The following is a 14445-nucleotide window of genomic DNA, read 5'->3' on the forward strand; positions in this document are numbered from 1 at the left end:
TTCTCACACAGACACCACTTCGATAAAGAAAAGTGTTACCTTTGTCGGAACCTGCCATCGGGGAGGGTTTTTGGTGAAACCCTCCATGAGGATTTCGTGGCCACGAAATATAGTGTGGCCACGAAACATTTTGTGGCCATGATCATTTCGTGGCCACGAACTCTGTGATTTCCTTAGAGAGATCTATACAGACCTGATAGGGAGAGAGACTGCGAGAAAGATAGATAAAGACTACGAGAGAGAAAGGTATGTCTACAACGAGAGAAATAATGAGAGTGACCTCCGATGAGAAAGAGAGAGAGAGAGAGAGGGAGGGAGAGAGAGATAGAGAGAGAGAGAGAGAGAGAGAGAGAGAGATAGAGAGAGAGAGAGAGAGAGAGAGAGAGAGAGAGAGAGAGAGAGAGATGGTAATAGTGAGTTAGAGAGGAAAGAGAAGAGGTGGCAATAGTGGTCGACATGGTGGTGGCCGAAATGGTAGTGGTGGGAAGTTGTGGACTTGTGGTGAAAGTGATAAAGAAGATGAAGATTAGGGGGTGATCAAGTTAGTTTTTAAACTAAAATAAAATATTCCTTCGATAGTATACAACAAAAGATGGATTCTCTAGAGAATGTATTCCTCGAAGACTACTCTTTATTCTAAAAAATTGCGGCCTTAAAATTATTATGTAGGGCAAAATCATCGTGGACATGCGTCTAACTTAATTAGTGTAGGCGCCCTTTGATAATCAAATATTGAGGAAGTAATATTTGTAATTTGGGCCCTAAAGTAATTATGTAGGGCTTCTCCCCATAAATAATGTAACTTGGGTACAGCACAACCAAAATCAACATGTAAAATAGGAAAGAAAACATCGTGATCAGAAATGGGCCCACCGAATCTTAATTTCACCCTTAACAAATCTAATGGATATCTACTTTGTCATCAGAATGAGGTTGACCCTTACCCCATGCTTCCTTCCAAGTCAATAACACCAAAAACCTTTTACCTTTTAGTACCATCTATTTGTTTTGTAATTCCTCACATTTTTTTTCCTTTTCCTACTTTTAAGAAAGAATTTTCAACCTTACATTTTTTTTAACAATAAATGAAAATACCCTGTTCCATTTTTTTCCTTAAAATATGTGGAGCATCAAAAATATTTTGATCTATTAGGTTACTTTGTTTCTCATAAAAAAAAGGTTACTTTGTTTGTCAAACAAAATTCGACGCTACGGTGGACGTTTATTGAGTATAGATTGAAAACGTATGTATACACAATCAACTAACGTCTAGTAAATTTAGAGTATATATAAAAAATATCTGCAATAGTTAAAATGCAACATCTAATTTGAGTAATTTCTCTCTACAGATACTAACACATTTGATTTTTACAATATTCTAGTTTGTGATTACGATGCAGTAGTGAAAATAAATTTTATTTCCTTTCTCTCCTATGTAAATTGAAATTGAAAGAAGAATGAAAGTGAGGTTGATAACTAGTCCCACATCATAGACAAAATCTTTTCAAGATCTTCTTAACATTTTAGTCCAAGCATTGATAATTTTCCAAAATTTGATTTTGAAAGTTTCAAATGTTCTTTTCTCTATCAACCTTTATTTTTCTTTTAAGAAAAGAATGAAGTTGACTGACTCTTTAGGTGAACCAAATTAAATTGATCAAATTATAAGTCAAGTCGGGGGAAATCTTAAAACAAAAATCAGACCAAATCCTTGTATTTTTAAGATGTAATCTTGAGATAGAGACATTAAAACCTAAAATTTGAGATAATTCTTTTGTTAGTTGAAGTTGATGATGATTATAAAGGACAAATTAGACTTATCTGGGCCACTTTTGGGTAATTAATAACCAAAAAATCTGAAATTTGATTTGATATATTTTCGTCCAGAACTTGAACTAAGCCTAAACATTTGTTACACTGAGGAGATGTGGTAACACTTAAAAACACATTTGAAATATGGTTGAAATTTTAGAATCAGATTTTTAATGGTTAGTCGGGACAATCTGCAACATATATTTACATTACTGAAACTTAATATTCTTCGTACAGATAAATATTTTCCAACAAGTTATATTGTTTCACGAAATAGACATGCGGTACACAATCTATAAATAAATTATGTCATGGTCATATGCAACATACTAGTGGAGACCGTGGATTGTTATAAGGATGCAAGACAAAACCATCAATCCCTCAGAACACCAAACCTCATTTGTAAACAGGTCGTGCCAAACCATGCTTAACCAGATACCGTTTTTGAAAACCTCTTTTTCCAAATCAGTAAAATGTTGATCGACTGTAGATCATCACCTAGGGCAAAAATAAGCAAGTGAAAAGTTTGACTGATAATTTTTCTTTTTGTATTGTCAACGTGTCTCGAATTCATGACTTAAAGATGGAAGAATAAACGTCTTACCACACCAACAAAAGATTGTTGGCTTGATCGGAAAACTTGTGAAGCATAGTCAAGTCCTATTCAACTAACTTTTTAGGATCTCTGGTGCGACAGAAAACCACAATTGTTGCATAAGCTGTCATGTGACAAGTACTGTGGGTCCATTAAAGTCTTCAAATACCCAAGGGCACAGGCTACTGGATTATGCTTCCAAACTTCATCATATAATGAAATGGACCAATGAGAAATTGTAATAAAACATGTCGGGGAATCTTTTTACCTTTCTAAAAGAAACAGCAATATAATCTATCAAACAAATAAGAAAAAAAATGTTATTTTGGATTTTAGAGTGAGAAGAAATTTTATTTCATTCTTATTTTTTGCTAAATACTTTTTATTAAAAGAGAAAGGTACAAAAGTGATACCTATTTTCTTCTTTTCAGTTGTATTTTCATTTTAAATGGTATTTAGTTAGTTTTCTTTTACTAAACAATTTCAGTTTGAAGTTCAACTAATTGGAAGTTTTGACCTAATAAAAAAAGTAGCTGCCAAATTTGATGGAGTTCGACGTTACGTGTTTTTTTTTGTTGAAAGAGTTCGATGTTAAGTGTTGACATTGCGAATAATATATATATATATATATGTATATATATATATATATAATATAAATTTTAGGTGATCTTTCGGTTTATGAAATACTTGGTGTTGACTACCAAAATGATTGTTTAGGAAATGCTTGGTATTGACAATCAAAATGCTTGGCGTTTTGATTATTTTAACCAACAATAAACCGAATTATGATTATAATTAAAGGTTTAGTCAGTGTAAATATCTATTACAGATTAAGTTTTTCATCATAAACTATTATTTTGTGTTCAATAATGATGGTTGACTTGCTAAGAGCTCGTTTGATTAAGAACGGTTCAGAATCGTATAGTTTTAGATTTAATGGAATTAGTTTTGACTATGATACTTAAATACATAATATCCAATTGTTCATTGTGGTTCTATTTTCTTTTGTTGCAAGTATTCATTATATTAATTAGTAAAAGTATTGTTATAATACAATTGCGATAGCATATGAAAAAAAATATTGAGAATTCTAGTACTATTTATTTTTACGCGCCCATTTTACCATAATGTAAGCTGGAGCATTGCTTTGTCCAAGAATGCCTTACTTTCTAGTTAGGGTGTAAAGAACAATTCTAAGTTGAATCTTGTTAAATATAAGAACTGCAATGTTCAAATTCATTAAATCAAGTTTCTTCTTCCCCTTTCATCAAAAAAAAAAAAAAAAGTTTCTTCTTCCCAATAGATACGATGTAGTTATAGCTTATATTAAATTTTCGTAATTTTTCAAATCCCTGCGTGCTACATAAGCCCAAATATTTTGTTTCTATATAGCCTTAATATGCTCATTTTTTGTTATTCAACATGCCAAATCAACATTTTGCCAATTGAAAACGACAGTGTCAAAGTAGTCAAAAAAAAAGAAGAGACAGTAGTTATGCATCTTAATTATGTTGTTTATTTAACTACGATATGAATACAATAGACATTGATATACCGAAGATGTGATAAACACGATTACCGCTAAATTTAAACTCTTACAAGAACGGACATGAAGCCCAACTACACTATGACCTACCTGCTTAAGACTCAACTACGTTATTTATATCTTAATACCCAAGTTCAATAAACTATGGAAACTACTTCTTCTAGAAATCCAATCTGAAATCTCTAGAGTTTTGAACTTTATGTCAGTATTATCAACCACTTGGACAATAAAATGTTGACGGGTATGATCATAGTTAAAACGAGTTATATTATATTAGCCGAGTAGGGAAGGACAAACTCTCTTTGGTCATTATATGTGACCAACATATTTGTTTAGCATCTAGATTATGACTAGTAGACCAATTGGTCCACTAACTAACCCTTCTGTTATAATTGTAAAATTTGAAGATTGTCTAATTTTATCTACCGTATTACATTTTATTCGTTCTCTTATATGTTGGATCTCTCCCGAAATAAATGTCTTCAATAGACATGGTTCCACTGTATTTGACTCAGGGCAACCATATATGACCTTACTGTTACTCCAGGTAGCATTTGTGAGATCGAGTGTCAAATCCTACGTCATGCCTCTATTTTTTTTTATGGAGTCTCCCCGTCTCGTTGTGATGTTTAAATATATATTTTTTTAAAATTATATTTATTTTTTCCCTACTCTAGAGGCTTCACTGCATTTTCAATAGTCCATCACTTTCTCTTTCATTTTATATAAATGGAAAGAGCACAATTGCCTTTCAATAACATACACCACTCCCTCTCTTCCGAGGAAAATATTAACTACTAATGTATTAACGTGAAAGAACAACTTAAGACGACCAAAATATGGTGACCAAATGTGCAAATGTGACAAATTAGTCAAAATAATATGTACTTTTACATTTCATGAAACACTATGGGTAAATGTAAGTAAATCTAACTAGTATAACTATATGACCTAACAAATCTTTCTTTAGGTATTTTTTTTTTTCTTGTTAACATCTTTCTTTGTCTTAAATACAAATAACAACCAACAACAATAACAAGATCTTAAGTTAGGGTTTGAAATATGAGAACCCAAGTTCATGAATGTATACATAAAAGTTTGCATTTAATAACATTATTTCATAGAGATGCATTAACTGGCCATGAGAAGCAAATCTTTTTTGGGAATCAAATAAATTTTCTCTTACTCTTGTACCAAAAACCCATATAAATATGAAATAAATAAACACCAAATAATTAACAAAAAAGATAATATAATATAATAATTTTCTTTCTTCTTACAACCTCACCTGCTTGAGATCAGGTAAGTGCACATGATTTCACACCAAAAAAAAGAGACAGTGCTGACGTCACAGTATCTCTTGGGAAGATTTCTATGGGTCCCATCTTCAACCTCTTTTCCTTTTACTCTCAAGGAATATGTAAAATCAAATTACATGTCTAAATTTGTGTCAAAGTTTTAAATGTAGTATCTGGTATCCTTGTATGTAAGTCATTTTTATGTTTTTGAGGATTCGACTACGATCTACGTTAGTCGTTACAAGATATTGATACATCACGAAGATGTAAGTACGATAACCGGCTAATTAAATCAAGAATGAAAGACGTCTAAAGTCCAACAATTAAAATCCGACAAATCATCACATTATTTATAGTCAAAATTACATACAAAAAAATTTTGCTAACAAATTACTTCTATCGAAATTCGATCGCAAGACTTTATGGACTTAAGAGTGATGTCAAACTAATGCACCAAAGGATAATTATGTTGTCTTAGTAGTCCTTCCCTCTCTCCCTCTTGCTCTTTAAAAGGAATTCCGAAGTCTCTCTAACTATTTAGCTTCTCTTTCTCCTTCTTACCACCTTCTTGTGTGAAATTTAAGAATCAATTAAAAATTCCAAACCCCATCTAATCTAAATAAAAAAAGGTAGAGAAAAAAAAAAAAGTGAGGGTCCATTGCTTGTTCCTCAATTCAAAAATCAAACCAAGAAAATTAGGAAGATTTGGGGATGAAATCTGGTCGGATCTTGCTTTCTTGGCTTTAGGATTTTGGTGGGTTGTACTTCTAGTATTTCTACCACCAATTCCTTTCCCCTTTTCCTTCTTCTCTTTAACCCTTTCCTTCTCAATTCTCATCCATACCAACTACCCACCCTTTTCTTAATTCTCCATTCTCTCTCTGTTTCTCCTCTGTTTCAACTTGGAAAAAAAAAACTTGTTTCTCTTTCTACAATGGTTATGGCTGCAGAATCCCAATTTCATATTTTAGCAGTGGATGATTGTCGTTTAGACAGAATGTTAATTGAGAAGCTCCTCAAAAAAACATCTTATCAAGTTACAACTGTTGATTCTGGTAGTAAAGCTCTTGAATTTTTGGGTTTGTTAGAAGATGAACAAAGAAATTCTAGCCCACCTTCTGTTTCTTCAGATTTCCATCAGGTTTTGATTCATTTCATCTCTGACTTACATTTTTTTTTTTTGAACTATTTTGATTTCATTTTGTTGGTTGATCTCTAATTCTTAATCTTCTTTCTCTCTCTCTCTCTCTAAACAGGAACTAGAAGTGAATCTCATAATCACAGATTACTGTATGCCTGGAATGTCTGGTTATGATTTACTCAAAAAGATTAAGGTAAACAATAGATTAATTACTTGTTTTTTTTTTTTGAGATCTCTGTTAATTTCTGTCAAGATCTCATTAATTTGTTATGAAAAAATTGCAGGAATCTTCATCTCTGAAAGATATTCCAGTTGTAATCATGTCTTCTGAGAATGTACCATCAAGGATTACCAGGTAAAACAAATTTTTAATATTGATTATACCCACTTGATCATTTTAAAATTAGATTGATACCCATGATTAGATTGAAAGAAAGAAACAAAACCCAGATTTTAATTTTGAGGATCTAATTGAAATTTTGTTTCATTTGGTATATTTTAGATGTTTAGAAGAAGGAGCAGAGGAGTTCTTTTTAAAACCAGTAAAATTATCAGATGTTAAGAAACTTAAACCTCATTCAAGGAGAGGAAAATCAAGAGATCAACAAGAACACCAACCAGAACAAGAACAGGAATTAAAGGTGGAAGTACATAAACCACAAGAAGAAGAAGAAGAGAAATCAAAACCTAAAGAACAACCAGAAGAAGAAAAATCAGAACTTGAAGAACAATCAGAAGAAGAAAAAAAATCAAAACTTGAAGAACAACCAGAAGAAGAAGAAGAACTAATTGTAGAATTAGAACCTAATGAAATTAACAACAAGAGGAAAGGAATGGAAGAAGGGATTTCACAAGAAAGAACAAGACCTAGATGGCAAGATACACTGGTTTAACAATGGAGTAATTAATTCAATTAATCCTCACTTTTTTTTAACTGGTTCTGTTTTCTTTTTATTTGTTTCTTATTTTTTTTTTTATGTTCATGTTCATAATTAAGCAGGTAACAAAAATGTAGAGTGAGCAGAGAGAAAGAGATTGTAATTTCTCTGTGGGGGTACTTGTGTACATTTACAAGAAAAAGTAATTCCAATTTTGTTGTGATAAAAAAATTAATATTAACTTATATTATTTTTTGTAATTCATTCAGATAATGGAATTTTTAGGTTGATTTATGCTAATTATATTGAATCAATACGACTTATGTATGACTTCATATCTATGCCAACACATAGGTTTGTCCACGATAGGGGTGGGAAACGGTAGGACTCGGGGACCTACAAGCAGTTTTCTTTCGCGTTCGGGTGGATCGGGTAATTTCCCCTTATGACTACTAAGATTGGTGGTAATTTCCCCCACTACTAAGATTGGTGGGCGGACTTGAGCGGGCATATCTTTATTTCCTAATGCCTGCACCCTGCCCAAACTTGCCAAATAAATTAGGCAAATCGGGTCATCTGGCTTCGGGCAAGAGTATCCATTCATGATTTCAACAAATATATGTTCCGGAAACAAAATCATCCTATAGAGTAACAAAACTGCTTTTTAAATTAATGAACAAATCTATTAATCATATAAACAGATCGATTCATTAATTATCTCAACAGATCGACTGATTCATTACACTTCTCTTTGCTTTATAGATGAACAAATCTTCGTATCTCTCCTTGCTTTGAAGATTTATACAAATCAATTAATGTGTGAGAGACTAAGAAAGGGAGAACAAAAAATGAATCACTAATGGAAAATGGAGGTTATATGGGAGTGAGATCAGGTTGCGGGTGTGTGATTGGGAGTGGGAATCAATTAATGTGTGAGAGACTAAGAGGAACTGCTCCTGTGACACAATGACTTAGAGCATCTCCAATGCAACATTCAACTCTAAATCTTAGAGTGCCGTTTTTCTTTTAAATCCACTTCCAATGCAAAACTCAACATGAATCTCTAAAGTGATGTGTCAAGATTTACTTTAAAGATCCTTAAGAGGACACTCTAAATTTAGAGTGTCCTATTAAGGATCTCTAAGTGCCACATAAGCAAATCAATTATTTTTAAACCAAAATATAGGTTTTCAGAGTTTTTCTTGAGTGTTGCATTGGAGAAGGTTTTGAACAGAGTGTCTCTAAATGACCAAATAGGAAAGAGAACATTTAGAGATCCATTTTTGACACTTGACAAATAGGATTTTTAGAGTTTTTCTTGAGTCTTGCATTGGAGATGCTCTTAATGGAACCATTTTACTTGTAACCTGATCTCACTCGGCCGTGACCCAATCTCACTCTCTCTCTCTATGACTTAAGCACAATGAAGTTAAAACACAATCCAATTCAAGTAAAACGGAGGGACTAAACATGAAGAAACTAGACTACAAAGGTTGTAAAACCAATTGTGCCAGATAGTGTGTTAATGTGTTGGCATCACGGAGCACCGACCTAAATTCAAATCATTCCAGTTGCGCCACCTATGCTTTGATCTTTAGTATTGTCCCTTGGACGGGCCACAGGGTATAATCATCACCATTCGTTGCCGCTTGTACGACAGATGTTGAGTCTCCTTCAAATACCACTTTTCTAAACCATAAACTCACCACTCTTTCGCTGGCACCAAGTGGTGATTTAGGGTTTATTCGTTGACCTTCTTGAAAAAGTGTTTCATCTCCACTGTTTCTGATCACTACTCCTATTGCCGCACCTTGAGTCCCCTAAGCTCCATCGTAGTTTGCTTTAACCATCTCTAATTCAGGTGGTGTCTACAACAGATAAATTCTATCGATTGTATTAGATGTATCCTTTATTGAGATAATGGAATTTCTCAAGGCTCTTGTGAATATACTCAGAAGGTGAGGCTTGGATCGGTTGAAGTGTATGACATTTCTCTCCTTCTAGAAGAACCACGTCATGTATATATAAACCTTTGCTTTCTTCTGATTCCTTTACTTTGTTGAAGTATTTCTCTAACCACACATTTGTGGATCATCTTCTCTTTCAAGGGGTTTATGCACCTTCGCTAGCGTCCATAGATCTACAAATTAATCTGGGGCACTCACTGAAGAGGCGTTTTATCGATTCTCCTCCTTGGTGGCAAAGAACACACTCCGAAGATATTTGGTTGTTGTCACTGGCGATGTTTGTCAATATATGTAGGCTATGATTTAGTAATTGATAGGCCTAAAATAGGTCTATTCCCGCAAGTATACGGGGTCAAGTTATAGTATAATTTGTAAATCGGGAAATCGTCCCAAGGAATAGGTAGGTAACTTCGGATATTGACGGCGAGTTTAGCCCAATAATCAAAATGTCAATAGCTAACTTATACTAACACACACACATCATTTCATATATTTGATGTTTGATTTGCAAGAAATAAGAAAATAAATAAAACTAACTAAACTATCTAAGTGAGAGGTAAGAGGACATCTAAGGTTATAAAATCCACCGCATAATTTCATTTTATAAACAAGCACTTAATTACTTAAATCTCTTTTGTATTTACTCGGGATCCAATATAATGAACTATTTGGATTCCGGAAGATGTTCTAGATAAAACAATTTTATAATCACTAATTCTAATTGTCTTCCTTGTAATGATTCAGATCACTTAACTATTATTCATCATCTAAAAAGCATACTCCATCTAACAACTTAACGAAAGTATGAAATATCTAATTATGAGGCATGAGTAATGGAAAGAAAATCCAATCCATATAGATAAACAATCAATAGACATTAAAGCACATCAAAGGATTTAATTAATCAAGAACAAGTATTATAAAGATCCAAAATGGGTTTCATTTACAACCTTAGATGACTAAATTAACTATACATGGAATCTAGAATAACATTCATTGACATTGTAAAATAAATGAAAATACTAAGAAATTAATGGAAAGAAATCACCAATCAAATTCCATATCTCCATGTATCTCCATTTTATCCAAGATTGCTCCATTTATGCTCAAGAATTTTACTCCAAGAAATCCAAGTAATAGCTATTTTATTGCCACCCAAATAAGAAAAAGAAAGAGAAGGAAGAAATTAGATGTAGAAAGAAGTTGGAAATAAAAGGTGAAAGAAGATAAAGATGTAGAAGAATATGGAAGGATGAAGGAGAAGACTATTAATGGAAGAAAGAATAGTGGTAGAGAAGAAGTAGTAGAGTAAGATAAAGAAAGAATGGAAAAGATGGACTAGGTTGGAGAAAGAAATAGGTAATAGAGAAGAGGGAGAAAAGTAGAGAAGAGAAGGTAAGGGAATAGAGAAGAAGGATATTGAGAGGGTTTGCAAGTCTAGGTTTTAATGGAGGAGAAATGGACTTATTTATAGGTGGGTTAGGGTTTTTGGTGGGTTAAATTGGTAAAAAGTGAAAAAGAGAGGGTTACTTTTGGAATTTAATGGGTTAAAATCACAAAACCCTAAATTGGTCGGCGGCTGGATTAATTGGGTGAAATCCGGATGTTAAGGTGTGGCCGGGTATAAGTTAATAGGGTGAGACGAAGCAGCAGCCCTTGGATGGAAGAAAGCGCGGGATCTGGGTGGACGGGAAAGGGACACGTGGCTGGGAGCACGGCTCTACGTAGCTTCGGGTAACACGGGATAATGATAAAGGAGGGACACACAGCAGCCGTTGGATCTACAAAACACGGAAGGTAACGGTGACGATTAAAACGTGGTAGCGGGACTACAGATGCAAGTTGCGGCGCGGTCCACCGGATCAGGCCTATAGGGTCCACTTCGCTGCTTAGCGGAAACACAGGATTTAAATACACCAGCCTCCATAGCGCGCCACGTGTCCCACCGAATCCCGCACGTCCGAATGTCTACCGAATGTGTCCCACCTGGTCAACAGCCTTTGACTCAACTTTGACCTTGATTTATTCCTTCGTCCGGACTCCGATTTGACTTCCGTTTTCTCCTACGGACTCGTCCCGACCTCTACTTTTCAACCACGCACTGACCTTGGCCAAATTACCAGATTGTCCTTGACTCCAGATGACCAAAATACCTTTCATGCATCTTTTCCTCGTTTTTAACCGTTTTTTCACATCTAACTCCGCAAAAGACACCTAATCAAGAAAACCAACCATTTTATTACAATAAAGACTCGAAACCGACTAACTTGGCTAAATTAAACGACTTGGATGGGACATTTTCATGACCCATCAGTAATTTCCATGGAAATTGTAATATTTTCGGCTCAACAAAAGATTGCTTCCAAAAAGTTGTCCATGGGAAATCAACACTTGTTCTGGTATTTTGATGTCGAGGAGTTATCTCTTTCAATTTTTTTTTTTGAAGAGAACACCCCATTAACTGTAGGAATCCAAAGTAATCTATCTAAACTTAATCTGTTTTATCGTTGTAGTTGTTGCTTCATCAAAGTATCGAATTTAAGATGTCTAATTTCCATGCCATATTCTCCATATGTATTAGATTTGAGACCCAGAACACATTTGCAGGTATTTGCTCTATGCAATGAGGTTTAAAACCTGGTACTTCCGGGATTCAATGATCTTCAATTATCTTTAGTGTGGATCCGTCGCCAACTTGCCAACTCCAGTGTTTCTGAAGATCATCCTTCACCTTCTTCATCAAAGAGTTCCACTGAGGGGTTGCATTTCTCCTTTTAGTTTCATTCTAAAATGTATTGGTGTTTTAATACTTCGTGATAATAATTTTTGCACACGTAGAGTTATGTTGGATTAAGAGTCTCCAAGCTAGTTTAGCCACCCGAGACTGGTTGACCTTAGTCAATGCCCTAATGTCCAGACCACCCAGTTCTTTAGGTCGCTGGATAAGTTCCTCGTGAAGGAAATGCATTTTGTGTCCTCCTCATCTTGGTTTTACCAAAAATTTCTCTCTAGCCTCTCTAGTTGATTTATAGTTTCTTGAGGTAAGAGAGAAAAGCCCATGAAGTAGGTACATGTTGGACTCAGTGCAACCTTAATAAGTGCAGTGTGACCTGCCTGTGACACAAATTTTCTTTTCGATCCTGCATGTCTGGTTATGAATTTTTGCACAAGGCAGTCATGTGATTGGAAACGAGCTTTTGGTTTGAGTATAACTGAACCCAAGTATTTCTCATAGTCATTCATAAGAAGGGCTTGTCTCACTTACATAAAGATCCCTGGTGTTAGCAGAGGTCCCCGAGCTAAAGAATAGTGACGATTTTGAGAAATTAACTGCATGTCTAGAGAAACATGTATAAAACTATATAAACGATTGAATGACCTCTAAGGTGGCCTCCCCCACGATAATTAGATAACCCGCAAACAGTAGAAGTGAGGCTCACGTCGCCATTCTATTAACTCTGTATCCATCAAATAAAGATTCTCTTTCGTACTTCTCGATAAGAATAAATAATGCATGTGAAACTAAGATAAATAAGTACAACGATAGGGGACATTTTTGTCGCAACCCTCTTGTTGTGGTGAAATGCCCATATTTCTTCCCATTTATCAACACACTGAATGTTGACGTAGTAACACAACACATTATTAGATCCAATAACTTCCCAAGGATGCCCAATGTAGCCAACACTAATTTTAAAAATCCATAGTAAATACTTTTATAAGCTTTAGCCATATCAAGTTTTAAAATGAATGCCCCAGTCCTGGGTTTTGAAAGTTTCATTGAATGCATAGACCCCTTTAGTCTTTATAACGTAGATCAGTAACCCTAGTTTGAGGTAAAATGATTCATCTGGATTCTAGAGATATGTCAACCTTTTTATATTGTTCACTCCTGACGCAGCGAAAATTTCTGAAAAAAGAATTAGATCTTCGTCTAAAACTTTTAAAACCTACAAAAAGCCTTTAGATCTCCATCTTGAGACTTATAGAACCAGAACTAATAAGATTAAACTAAAATACTGAATTTTATTGGTCAACTTGAATGAATTAAACAACTACTAGATCCCCTTTATATAGGCATTAGGGTTTTCCTAAACCTAAATAGGCTCTAATTAACAATTTCTAATAAATAAAATACCTAAACTTAATCAAATTCTAATAACAACTTCTACATAAATAAAATAGGGTGCTTCTAAAGGCACCGGGCCAAAAGGCTGTTAGCATCCACCTCTGTTAGCACCATGCCCAACCGCTCCTTTGTTTATTAGCACCGTCCAACTATGTTGGCACCGGTCAAGTAGGGTTGACCCTAACCCCTCCATCCATCTCTCACAAAATCCAACCAGAATTCGGATAGAACAATGATGCCCTAAGACATACTAGACGGACTGGAGTCCAGTCCGTTTCCATTAAGTCTTTACTCTTCACATACTCATGGATTGGCAAATCCGTTTCTCTTCACATACTCACGGATTAGTCAATCCGTGATTATTTCAATCCACGTAGAAAACCCAATTACCTCTCTCTCTCTAAATTCTAATGTCGGTAGTGTTTTTACAGTGGGTATATTTGTAATTGAGTCTGCAATTCGTGCTATTGAGATACTCCGTTCAAGAACCCAAGTGACCCCAAAACAACTTCCTCAGTTATAATCTTCTTTAGTAAATTCAAGAATTTGGGTTTCTTTTTATTTGATGATGACTTCTTTTACTCTTTCTTATTTTCAGAGAGAAGAAATAGATTTAGTGATGACAGAATTTGATTTGCATGATATGAATTGTTATGCTTTTCTGGAAAGGATTAAGGTAATTGCATTATTATTATTCTTAGTATACATTCTCTCGATTAGTTTCACTCTCTAAATACTAAAATGAATTATCAAACTGCAGCGAATCCGCCGTCATGGATAAATACATGTTGCTGTCATTGATCGTCACGTCCTAATTAATTTTCAACTAAGAAAGGAACTAAGGTATATATCCAGACTACCCAATTCTTCATTCTTCAAGATTATTGACTATGGTTGTTGTTTTTCCAAAATAAACAGAAAAGCCCTCTTGTCCAGCCTGACCCCCCAAAACAATATCCCTCCCAAACGACTCTCTCTCTCTGTCTCTCGTGTTTTGGAAGAAGAAGATGGAAGAAGTAAAAGAAGGTGAACGTCACCCACATTAAAAACCGGTGCTTATAGAGGAATCGGGTCAATGA

General features: G+C 34.5%; 1 protein-coding gene across 1 annotated transcript; it reads left to right on the forward strand.

Moving 5' to 3' along the window:
- Positions 1-5603: 5603 nt before the first annotated feature.
- LOC147545535 (two-component response regulator ARR8-like) lies at positions 5604-7570 on the forward strand. Its single transcript, XM_086635090.1, has 4 exons — positions 5604-6392; positions 6508-6585; positions 6677-6747; positions 6895-7570. Exons 1-4 carry the CDS (start codon positions 6186-6188, stop codon positions 7283-7285), a joined length of 747 nt encoding a protein of 248 aa, XP_086491216.1. The 5' UTR covers positions 5604-6185; the 3' UTR covers positions 7286-7570.
- The last annotated feature ends 6875 nt before the right edge of the window (positions 7571-14445 follow it).

The sequence above is a fragment of the Eschscholzia californica genome, unplaced genomic scaffold, assembly GCF_041429995.1.
Source record: "Eschscholzia californica isolate CP2 unplaced genomic scaffold, dmEscCali1.0.p SCAF_4, whole genome shotgun sequence".
Taxonomy (NCBI): Eukaryota; Viridiplantae; Streptophyta; class Magnoliopsida; order Ranunculales; family Papaveraceae; genus Eschscholzia; species Eschscholzia californica.